The 13,064-nt window shown below is 39.7% G+C and overlaps 1 protein-coding gene across 4 annotated transcripts in view; it reads right to left on the bottom strand.

Annotated features, from left to right (window-relative positions):
* EGFLAM (EGF like, fibronectin type III and laminin G domains) overlaps window positions 1–13,064 on the bottom strand; it is a 75,511-nt gene that overhangs the window by 37,478 nt on the left and 24,969 nt on the right. For all 4 annotated transcript variants that reach the window (XM_074932916.1, XM_074932915.1, XM_074932914.1 and 1 more), the window contains exons 5-7: window positions 11,341–11,458; window positions 10,944–11,079; window positions 4,539–4,705 (exon numbers count right to left, since the gene is read on the bottom strand). In XM_074932916.1, the coding sequence (XP_074789017.1) occupies window positions 4,539–4,705; window positions 10,944–11,079; window positions 11,341–11,458 (421 nt within the window). The remainder of the gene's footprint in view (window positions 1–4,538; window positions 4,706–10,943; window positions 11,080–11,340; window positions 11,459–13,064) is intronic.

Below are 13,064 nucleotides of genomic sequence, written 5' to 3' on the forward strand. Positions count from 1 at the left end.
CCACCAGCTGTCACAATGCAGGCAGATTGAATGGAAGTGTTAACGGACTGTTCACCTTCATGTTGAAACTCTCACAGGTCTAAATCCAAAATACACCAGGGGCATTTTAATCTGAGTTTTATTCTTGTCAGTGACTCACAGTGTCTCTTGCTTTTTGTCCCTGTCCCTATAAATACACTATGCTGCCTTTGTGAATTTTTTGGAGATCTGTGGGAAGCAGTTCTGTGGAAAACCTTCTCCACTTGCTATCTCCAGGTTACATTGCCATCATTTACGTCATGCTTTGGGCCTGAGAGACTGCCCTTTTCCTGTGGCTGAACCTCAGCTGACACATGTAAGCACCATGCAGTGTGCCTTGCTCCTTTTTTTTTAAGCACCTTTGCCAGTGCCTTGCTCAGTACAGGCCTGGTGGCAATAGCCAGGACCATGGAAAGGGGTGTACCCAGATTAAGCAGCAACTCTGTCACGTTTGCTGTGGAGACAAGCAGGAGGGTATTTTTAACAGAAGACTCTTCCTTTGCTGGTCTGGCAAAGGCCAAGGCTGACGACCTTTCAGACACAGTGCAAACCCCATCTGTTTCCCCAGGAGACCACGGGTATTTAAGCAGTGCAGGTGATGACACTTTGTTTGATTCTTTGGGGCAGTTTATTTTGTTGTTACTAAACTGGGTATGTGCAATCTTTTGTTTTCAAGTAAATTGTTCACGACACATTGAAAGATCTGATATAGCAAAAAACCAACAACAATAGAAATGAAATACCCAGAACCTGCATCTGTAATTAAGAAAGGCAACAAAAATTTATTTATTACATCATTTCCCTCTAGGAAAAAAAGAAACCAAATCACAAATAAATGAGAACCCTTGGGAAAATTTGCCCTCTTTTTCTTCCCTGAAAATGGAGCAATGTAACATAAACCAACCACACATTTTTTACTAGGTAAGGGTGTAACTGCTTATAATCAAGGCCACATGTTCTACTTGCAACGACCTTGGGAGGTCTGCCACATTAGGTGATATGGTCAGGAACCCTTCAAAGGAACATTTTAGCAAACAAAGACAACAGCTTCCTATGCTGACCTGAAACAGTGCAGTCAAGAGTACTGCAAAGCCTGACACCATCTAAAAACAAGAGAATTACATGTGAGAATGAGATAAGCCCCAGCAGAAAACATCTCCAAGTAATAGCATGGACTCAGTGTCTGCAGGACTCATCTCTGTCTCAGCCTGCCTAGAAGAGCTGCAAAAGACTCTATGCAATGCAACACAAAACCTGAAGGTCCATTGCGTTTGAGGTAATGCTGGGAATTTGTTCTTCAGTTAAAAAAAGCATCAGAAAAGCACTGTTTCAAAACAAGCATAATAATCCAGGATATATAAGCATAAAGCTACAATTTTTTAAAATTCAAACACACTAAGGGCCTTAGTGCCAGCACTACATGGACTAAGTGTAATGCAAAGGACCCAGGTATTGTACGAACTTCTGCCAGCTTCCCAAGATATTTCAGGTGTTTCTGAGGAATACACAGGCAGTCAGAATACAGCATCAAATATGTGCAGCATGTTCCACTGTTCAAGTGGGAGGAGGAACAGTGATAATAATGAAGATAGTAATTTCTACGATGTGCATGATGAAAAGCAGAGATGCTTCAGTTTCAGACATGTCAACTGTCTGACACCCTTCCAGCAATAATAGGTGACTAAGAGGTATCTGCTGGCACTTTCAGAGAGTCAGGCATTAGGTGCCATCTGAGATGCATTATGGTACCTGAGACATTCCCACAGGAGTGTCAGGTGTCTGGGAGATGCCTGGGAGACACATGCCCACTTGCAGCGACAGCTGAAAACCACAGGACCTAAGTACCTCAAATCTACTGGATGTCTATACTTGAGCAACTGAAGTGAACAATTAAATGGGTTAAAGAAGGTAACTATTGGCTTTCTGGCTACTAGTAGGGGGAAGGTAGCTCTAGATACATAATGTGAACTAACAGTGAGTTTTACTTGATTGCCAGAGCTTAGCATGCATTTTTTTGTTAGATAAAACTTGTCAACTGCTTAAATCATTCTTCAGGGTTTTTTAGTGTTTTGGGGGAAAATAAATGCTCAGGCTTTGCAAGGCTTTACACAAGACCATTTTTTCACAACAAAAGTTTAGCTTTTCTACTAATGCACAGTGTACTTGTGTATCTCATTAACTAACATCAAACCAGTTTCTTAGAAGACATCACAACTAAAGCCAAGTGAGAGCTGCTATACTCATTACACTTCTGCTTCCAGAAAGCCACAGAACTTATTTCTAAAGGCATGTATCCTCTGTTGCCTTTGAACACCATTCCTTGCTTTGCAAAAAGCTGGTTGTTGTGAAGACAGGTATGCACAAGATATAACATAGGCTTTCATGCATAGGTGCTATATGTAGCTTTCAAGATTCTTTGCAAAATCCAGCCTGGAAACTAAGAGCAACTGGCAGAGGAACCATATTCACATTTGCCAAAGGGCCCAGAGTTTGCCAAAGTAGCCCTAACCTGGTGCAGGTCTGGAGCACATCACAGAGAAGACCTGACCCCAGGCTGCGAGAGCTCTCCCACTCATGAGGGTCTTCCCCAAGCACTGCCAGCTCCTTGGTGCAGGAAGACCAACCTCTTAGTCACAGTGGCACCCACGTGCCTTACCATGGACCAACACAGAGTTTTTGAAACTCTTCAGAAAGCAGTGTAACATGCATAATACATTCACTTTTCAGACCTGATCCAGGCACAGAGAATCAAGCTCATGCTCCCTATGAACCTCTTCAGAAATCAGTGTTTCAGTACACTAGGCATGAATTTGATTCCAAGCTCTACTGACAAAAATCCATGTTTTAGAGCCATCTCAACATGTCTCTGCAGAACAGGCAGTTTCCAAAGGCAAAGTGCCTTTCCTAGAGCAGGGCAGTAATAAGTGCAGCATGACAATTACTCCACCATTATTAACAGAGCTAAACACTTTATCTTTTCTGACCGAATAATGCAGCCACCTGATCCAAACAGGAACTGAGGAGCACACAAGCATGCCTGAGGCAGCAGGAGCTGACCCTTGAGGATACAGGGGCCAAGGAACCCCAGCATATGCTGCACCTCCTTGGTTTTCGCAAACATTTGCTTCAGAGGTTAAACTTATGAATTCAGAAGCCATAATAGTTCATGCAAACTCTTCAAAGGATTGAATTTATGACAGAGGGGAAACTAGAATGAAAACTGCCATATAAGAGTCAAAGAAAACAAAGGATTCCAAGATAGGGAAGCAATTCAGAAATAAATCCTTAGCAGGTTAAACTGGTGGATCACTAAGGATGTGGTCCACATTTCTGCAGCATGCAAATTCTTCTTGCAGAGCTCACAGTTCTACCTGAATATCGGCCACTCATTTTCTACCAGTTAATTAAAGATGATTTGCAACTGAATGTACAGGTGAGAAAATAAAAAACCATCAGTTTTGCTGTACTTTTTTATAGTACATTAATCTGCTAAAATTATATCCAAGCATCTTCTTACATGTCATTCTGTCACCTAGAAATGCCTTCAAAACTGGAACTTAAAAATACTGAGACCTTTTAAACACAATAAAAGGTTTGGCACATTAAAGATAGAGCTCAATTAGTCCCCATACCCTGCCAGCCTTGGCTCTGTTTCCTGTATAGACTCTCTTTGTGACATTTGTTTCTTTACTGTGTGGGAGACATGATTTGTATGATTCCCATCGTTCTCTCCGTTGGCTTGGTTGGGATTCTCACATACAACTATGACTTTGGGGGTGATCAGGAGCAACAGCACCTCAAAGTCAGCCCACAGGGACACTAGCACTGACAGAGGATTAAATCCCAAGAAAGGCCATCAGCAGATGTGCGCAGAACCTACGTTTTATTACATTGTGCATTGCCTACATTGCTACGTAAATATGAATATAATATTTAAGAAGTTGTGATTGTTCCAGCATGTTTTAATACATTTTCACCTGATATTTTTGCTATGCAGCTTCTGATCAAAAAGGGATGCTTACTTCTCTATATCATTATTTTCATTATTATGTTTAATAGTTTAAGAGTATTACTCCTCAGAATACAGTAGAGATGGTCTTTTTGAGTTGTTTAAATTACCAATGTAATATGTAACATTCAGTTACAAAGAACAGAAAAAAAAGATGGTCAACAGACTTGTCTCTATTCCCTCATGATATTCACTTATCAGTTCTGCATGAAGCCACCACAAAAGTCAGTAAGTAGTGATCCAAAAATATCTGGCAATGTTCTCCAGAACAGAAAAACGGCATGAGAGCTCTTCTGCCTGGTGCTTTTCAAATCTTTGCTTGCAGCTTGACTTTCACAGGATGCTGCAAGCTTCATGGACAGGACTGAGAGGTGTCAGATTGTGGGTGCCTGTGCTTGGAGAGTGACTCTTTCCACCAGCAGTCCTCCACAGCTATGCCAGATACAGTTTATTTACAGATATACTTTATTTTTATATAGCTTTAATTACAAAAAAATGTGATTCTACTCACTGAATGTTCGGATGACATCACTCGGTGCACTGGCAGGGCTGGATCCATAGGAGTTCGCTGCTCGGACGGCAAACTGGTACTTGGTGTTTGGGAGGAGTCCTTTGAGAACCATGGACTCCATCTGGATCTGCTCTCTTATTACTGTCCAATTGCTGTCAAGGTCTGGCCTTCAGAACACACAAATCCAAGATCATAAATAATTAAAGCTGGCTGTAAAAATAAATTGCCTTTAAACTTTCCTGGGAAACACAGAAAATAAATTAGATTTAAGCCTACTAAATAATCACTGAAATCCTTCACTCTTAAGGGGCCAGACTGTGCAATCATTACTAAGCCATGAAGCCTGTGATATCAAAACTATACAGTGATTCAAAACCAATATGCTGATTTTGCTTACAAAGCCAATGACGTTGTTTAGAGGACAGTTTGAAAAATCAAGTTCTGTTTATCGGTTTTCATGGATTTTGAGTTCAGTTTTCAAGTGGAGATTTATTACCTGCATTTCCAATCCCATTTGGCTATATAAAGCAGTACTTCGCAATAGAGGAAAAGAACCTGATTTACTTCTAAAAGTATGTGCTCTAATGCCACCAAGTCCCTTCAAACATATAAAAGCATCAGCAGGATAAGAATCTAACATCTCATCTCTGAGGCAATCAGGTTAATCTACACAGGGGAAAATTTAGATCCAAAGTCTTATCTTCAGAAAAAAAAAACCACAAACCAGAACAATAATGCAGAGAACCTGGCCTATGTATGTGGATTTTGCAACAAAACTCCCACATCTGCCTCCAGGCAATGCCTGGTTAACTCCTGATTCATACTGGAAGCCAGCTGCCAATAAGTGCTTGCTCTAAGTGCCATTATAATCCGTCTGAAATCAGTACAACCATTCTCATGGCAGCCCGGTCTCAAATGTTTGAGCTCATAGGCAGAGGGACATCAGAAAGGTGAGGGCTACTTCAAATACTTTGAGAGAGTATTCTGTTTTCACACCATTTCTACACTCTCTAAAAGTATCTCTTCTTATCAAAGAGAGAATGGAATGAGAAGGTAAACACATACAAACAAAATAAAAAAGTAAATATTAAGTCTACACCACCCAAAATATTTCAATAGAAGCCTATGAAAGTGAAATAGGGACAAAAATTACTTTCAGAAAAAATTATTTCAGTGTCCTTTTCTAAAATGTCCTTGTGATATTTATAACAGGAAATAACCTCCAAGTGCTCTCTGAATCTACCAGTGTTTACATAGGACTAGTTGCAAATGTCTCCAAGTCTCCAATGAGAATTATAGCACAAGGCAGGCATTTTGTATTTGTTTATTTGCAGCTGGAAGGAAATGCCAAAGTTAATGTATGTTTTCTTTTACCAGTCAATACAAGATTTATTGATCACTGAGGTTTCATTTCTTTGTGCCCGCAGGGCAAATGCAGTGACAAAGCAGTAGCTTCCATCTGTCTGGCTCCTGTGTGCAATGGCACACAGGATGCGAATATTTCATTGTCTTGCTAAAAATAAAAATAAAATCAGACAAATGCACAAGATTTAATGACAGCTAAACAGACCATCTTAAGTCACCCTCCACCACCATTTCCTGGCAGACAGGAGGGCATTTATTTTGGCTACTCTTTCATTGTTTCCCTTCTCTAATCTTTTGATGCCTGAGCCAAAATGAAAATGTATAGTGTTTTCCAAATGAAAGCTGTTAACATCGCTTCCTTCCACTTGCTCGCTTAGCAGTGTTTTCAATTTTCCTGTACATATCTTTTTTTGGCTCTAATTCTCTAAGAAATTCCTGCTAGCTCAAAAGCTGCCTCACAGTCTCTTTGCAGAAGGCCCTGCCAATGTCTGCACCCGAATGGAAACACACGCCTCTGATGAAGGGACCCAGAGGAGATATTGCAGTCTACAAAATTTAGGAGATAACACAAACTGTAGGCTAGCCTTCAGCTTCGCTGTCTCTTGCAAGACTTCCTCTGCAGAAGTGAATAATAAAGGAAATGCCTGCAAACGTGTAAGGATCTGCAGCTGAAAGAGAGGGAAAGAGGAAGATTTATCACTTGACCTTTGCTACTTGTCCAGAACATTCCCTGTGTGAACAAATCGGTACAAGATGAAATAAAATGGCAAACAGATGGGGAGAGAAACACAACAAACTCAGCTGGTGACTGTGTCCAGGGCCAGCCAGCTCCCATGTTTTCTAAACTGGAAAGATTCTCTTGAAAGCTGTCTCAATGGCCCTTTTTATCAAATTTCAGTTTGTGTCAACTTTTACACCAGAAAGGCTCATTTCGATGCCACTTTTCCCATCTTTCTGCAGTGCTATGTTCCCTGGACCTGCACAGGTCTCCCCCTCTGGCCGAGACCTCACAGGGCTGTTTTGGATGTTGTATTTGTGCACAGAAAAATCAGATTACTTCCATGGGCATTTTCTGCTCTTGAAGTTACAGCTGTGCACCTCCAATGCAGAAATACCATACAGTAAGAATCTGGCCAGTGACAAAGTCAGAGAGTTTTTGACATAATAAATATATGCGTAAAGTCAATAGGACTGGATGGATATAAAGCAAGGGCAGAGTTCTGCCCCAAATGTACCCAAAGCATTTTGATTATTGCTTTACATTGTAATCTGGGGACTGATTCAATTTAAGAAAAGAAATCTTTCTGATGCAGAGAACAGCAATTTTATACTCACTTGAGCTTCCTGATAAAATCACCTGGAAATGATTTAACAGAGTGAAGCACCTGCTAGCAATCCAATTTTTATAAGGTTTTTGATTGTTCTTTAGTGCCATATTTGTACTCAAGTGACAAATTCATCATTACAAATTTTAAAAAAAATATTCCTACAAATAATAAACATGGTGACAAGAGCAATACATTCTTATTTGCTATGGAAAATAATCACTGTAGAAAATAATGCACTATAGGATATTATTTTTTTATTCTTTAGCTTTATTGTGACACTTTCTACAAAATATAGCAATCAATATGCCAGGTCAACTCTGAGAAAAGTAAAAGCAGACAATTTTCTAACCTCATTCTTCTGATATTCCTCTGACGCTGTCTAATATTGTTAAGCACTTTGTCCCTAAGCTCTACATCTTTCAATCCTCTTTCTTCATTAATTACATTTTCAAGGATTTAACCCCCACAAACAATGAGGTAAATATTGAGGTAGATGTATCTGGTTTATGCATTGATCAGAAAAGCAGTATTTAAGGTATTTTTGCTGGGCATTAGGAAGTATCTCCCTGGTCAGAACTGTTGTTTTGAGTTCTCTGGAAACAAAAGCAAATATGACTTTCCAGTTCAGTGCAGTGCCAGGGACAGATAGTTCAACACGGAATGGATTCAGGGATACACATTTTTTGGGAGGGGAAGGCTTCAAACTAATCAAGAAATTTTCCCACAAAGCTGTGCTGAACATGGTCCATCCTAATATCTGTATACTGATAAATCTCCACAGTTTTATTGGCAGAACCTGCCTAGCTCATTGCAGCAGAAATTTCATGTCACTGAAATATTGAAAAATTTCCCCTATATGTCAAGATTAATATTGAAAGCTGTTGACTTCATCTACGTACCAAAGAGATGAAAGGAAAGTGACCTAATCCTTTTAGGGAATACACTGGTCCTTTAGATGATAGCTGACTCTAAAAATTTGGATGTTAGTCTCCAAGCTTAGAAGATTGGGTAGGCATTTATAGATTAAAATTTTGAGTGTCTGGAGTATTAGAGTGAAAATATCCGAGACATTTTTGAGAATTAATTTTTTATAGTATCTTTAGGAAAAACATCCAAACTAGTATGTTTAAGTCCAGTGTCTCACTTTAGAGGCTTTCATAAGAGTGTCAATTGTCAAAATATTTCTCAGCATAAATCAACAGACTATTTACACTGAGTCTGCAAGCTTCCACAGACATGATTAACTTTTTGGGCTTTAACACGTTCTTTTACACATTCCCTATAAACGGTGCAGTGAGTAGCGAGACCACCTATGTTCATCCTCCTGATTTTCAGCATTTAGCAAGTTGTGACTGTGGTCTCCTTAGCATCCTCTTACAGTCAACAGCAGAGCAGAGTCTGAATTAGCCCAGCTCATACTACATCTGAAACTGCCTGCAGCCCTCCACTGCCTATAGTGAACCTAAAGGTCACAAGGGAAGCTCAGGCACATGCCTAAATAAAGGCTCAAATTTAGACCCTGAGTAGAAACAGACTGCAGGTTACCTCTGGTTCTGACTGGATTCTGTTATGTTCAAACAATTAATGCATCGAATTTTCATGAGTTTTTAATCCACAATTTCACAGCTGAGCAAATGAAAAGAGTGGCTTTCCCTCATCTCAATCTCCTAGCATGGTTTTTGTAGGGTTAAAGTCATAAAGTTAATTCTAAGGGGATGGAAATGATTTAAACAATGTCACAGTTTTTAGACGTTTGTGCTGTACCCAAGAGAAATTACAGATTTGCATAAGAAAGTCATTAATTTTGCAAAAACACAGGATAATATTGTATTTCTTTGACATAGAAGGACATGGTTCTAAATTTACTTGCACTGTTTTGTTTTGGATTTACATTGGTTTCATTCAACATCTTTAACTCATGCTACTACATTTTTTAGTAATTAAAACTATCTGCAGCAAAAGAAAATGAAACTTAAGGTTAAATCTTTACCTCTAACTGCCATTAGGCTTACAGCTCATTGAACTTTCCCAAATATATAATCAAGCTTACAATTCTAAGAGAGCATAATCCCAAAATTAACAAATACACTTCCAGCTTAGCTTTAAACCTCAAACTAAACAGTGTAATCAAAACATTGTGCTCTTAGCAAATGCTTTCCCAAAGTCTAAAACCAACAAAACACTGAAATTTCAATTACTCGAATCTTTCAACTTAAACAGTGAAGGCAGCTTTCCACTCCGTGGCTGAACAAAAACATTCAAGCGTGCACTTTCAACCTGTCAGATGGAGATGACGGTGCCCACTTCTTCCTCCATTAGCAGGCACCTGGTGCTAGGAAGAGGTATACATAAACCTGCAGGATCCATTTTCCAGCAAAAGCATGAAGGCAACAGAAGTGTGGTCAATCAGAACCAACAAAATCCCCTCCCCATCCACCAAGCAAATGAGAGACAACAGATGGGGAGAAGAGAGAAAGGCTCAAGTAACAACTGTGTTCAAAAAACAGATACTGGAGAAATTTCATGGTAATGCTGCAGCACCGCTTACATGATGGCCATAATGTATATTCAGCCCTTATGTCCTGCCTCCCAGTGCAATATGGGACACTAAATATAGGACATCTTGATTCAAACACAAAGTGCAACTTAAGTTCACAAGTAGGGTTTCAACCTTGGAATTATTTTCATTATAGTAATGTCTTATAGACTGTAACCATACTTTGAACACTGAAACCCAATAGCTCTTTCTAACAACGATTCTTTTTAAAAAATGAAGATTTTTTTACTGAAGAATGATTTTTTGACCTTTACAGCTCGGAGTAGTTAAAGAAGCAATTCTCTCTTCTTATCCAGGAACCTCAACTAAAAGCTGTCATCAAGTGTTCACCCAAAGGATTAAATTTTTAAAGGCTGAATTTTGCATTCAGAGTAAGGGTAAACATATGGACAAGCAAATGAAAATAAATAGCTTTGTATGCAGATATCAACTTACACAAGCATATGAACATTCAAGTATGAATACTTGTTTGTGCATGCAGATACAATCACCTTCTCCTGACCCTTCATATGCATCTTATAAAAGCAACTGGACTGGCAATTTATCACAGTTCAGTTCTACTACCACAAATTTTAAAGAGTTCACCATACAAGAAGGAAAAAAAAAACATCAACACCCCACCTCCCCCAAAAAAATCTAAACAGAAGGGCCAGCCTTTCATGTAAACCTTATAACAATGCAAGTCTGAGTCCCACAAGCTCAAGACTGAGAAGACTTTTGTCAGGTAAATCTGCCCAACTACCGAGTTTGCAATCTCCACATTATTTCCTATAGCAGCTGAGGGTACTCCTGCTCAGGGGAACTGTTTTGCCACACACTCAGCATGGTTTGACAGTGTTTGATGACAGGAGAAACTTAAAACTTTGTTCACCCAGGCCTTTATTAGAAAGAACAGATCAAACTAGACCTTGTTTTCCTCAATCAGAAGGTACAACTTATTGGTGATTTTATAACAAATTAGATTATTTCTGATTTTGTTTTTAAATTTTCATGGTAATTCAACACACAAGAGGAAAACTAAGTGCACTATGTACAGTAAGTAAATAAATCATGAGAACAGTCTATATGCAGCTTAATAGAGCAGTTTAAGTAAAAAAAACCTGTAGTGCACAAACTGCACAAAACCTGAAATTCAGACTCCACTGGCAAACTTGCCTGATAAACTCCACCGTGTAGTACTGGATGGGAGAACTTCCTTCGCTCACTCCAGCCTTCCAGGATAATGCAACTTCTGAATCCGAAACTACCACGATCTGAGGCTGATAGGGCGGTGCAGGGGGCATGCATTTATCTAAGCCAGAAGCGCAAATGAATAGCATCAGAGAAGCAGACAGGCTAATATACACAATAATCAAACACCCACAGACTTAGGAATCAAATTCATAGGCTTTTCCTCTCATCTGTTGCCCCTCTAAAATGACATGCTTGTGTAAATATAACAGTAAAATATTACGATACTGCACATGACAGAGATTTAGGTGCAAGTGATCTGCTGTGTTACAGACTTGTGCCCTGACAGTTTTGCAACAAAAAGCCATGCACACAGCATTACCTTGGGATAAGGTTGTTACTTCCCTGGGCACACTGGGTCGTCCTTTCCCTGCCCAGCCGTATGCTCCAACGCTAACACGGTGTGGAGTGCCTGGCTTTAGATCACCGATAACAACTTCCTACCAGAGTCAAGAGAAGACAAAAATATTGTGAAAGCTCTTCCATGTAACTGGGGATGGTGCTGTGAGCTGGGATTTGGGCATTTCCCATGTAGCCTCCTAGGAGGATTGTCCCCAGCCCAGCTTAGAAGCAACAAACACAAACATCACCACATGTTTCCTCTCAAGCTGCAGCTTCACCCAGGGGGAATCCACAGAGATGACCTGGACCCATTTCTCAGCATAACTCACAAGGTTGCAGATCGTTTGCATTAGCTATCCAGCTTTTTTGCTGGTGAAGACAGTCACATACCATTCCCTCCCCTGAGCCAATTGCTGGCATTCAGTATCAGTCTGGTTCATCTTCTTTTTTTTTGTTTATTTTGGTTTTGTTTTTCTTTTAAATCCAGAGACTGTAGAAGCTCCTGAGAACGAAGCAAGTTGCCGCACTGTGAACTGATGATCTTTAAGTTCTCACGGGTCAGGGACCAGTCCTGTCGCCTCTCACAAGTTTCCTAGCTCAGCTATCAGCCTTGACCTGAAGTGAGCATTTCCCTTATTTGTCTTTCTGTCATAAACACAAAAAGATTAACCCACAGACAACTACTGTAGGGGAGGCGATGATAACCTCCACATGAAGAGCTTGTGCTGCCGAATACTATTCAGAGGAGGCAGCTCAAATCTCCCAGAAATTAGCAAAAGTCACAGAAAAATTTACATTTTATCACTGGCTGGTGCAAATAGCATGGATCAGCTTCAGACATTTGGATCTGGTCTTTAATGAAGCATGTGTACACGTGTATAGAAATTCAACATTCTTTACCTGCAGCCTATCTGTAAAGAGATGTAAATCCTAGACTGACAAATTTTGACAGCATATACAAGTAAATAAAGTACATAAAAGCACATAAAAAACTGTTTTACAGAAATTTTTCTTCTGGTTTTCATTCTCATATATTAAAAACATTATTCACAGTGCATATGAAAATGCAGAAATCTTTCTCTTCATGCTGGAAGAGACTTTAAATCTGCATTTCCAGTTGCATTAAAATAGTAAACAATCCCAAAAGTTTATTAACTGCTAAATTTCCTTATGACGGTCTTTTGGACAAGCTCTCCTTCTCTATTCTTTAGGGAACTTATGTTATTACTACAACACTGTTCAGCAACACCCTGCCATCTGTCATTTCTCTAGCTGCGGCTTTGGAGCTCCGTTACTGATTTCCTATTAACATGGATGACCTGACCATTATCCTGTTTTTCCATCACTCACCCTTGATCTGCTTGAATGATTTGGTTCATCTGAGAGAGATGAGAACTATGCTGGAAAAGGAACTGCCCGGAGAGAGGCAGCAAAAACACTCACACCAAAAGATTTATCTGGGTCTTTCAGTCTCATGGCTGAAGTGTCTGAGATCTTTCAAAACATGATCTGAAAAGCCAGTTGCTGAAAATTCAGAACTTCCTGTCGATGATAATACTGATGACCCTGCTCCTGCCATTCCATCCTCCATGCCATACTGTCTGTCTGTATTTAAACTGTGTGTATTTGTTCCTACCAGCATCCTTCTTTATTACATTCATTCTTATGAGAAAAAATCCTTTGTTATGTGTCTTACTGCTTTCA

This window comes from Athene noctua, chromosome Z, assembly GCF_965140245.1.
Source record: "Athene noctua chromosome Z, bAthNoc1.hap1.1, whole genome shotgun sequence".
NCBI classification, from domain to species: Eukaryota; Metazoa; Chordata; class Aves; order Strigiformes; family Strigidae; genus Athene; species Athene noctua.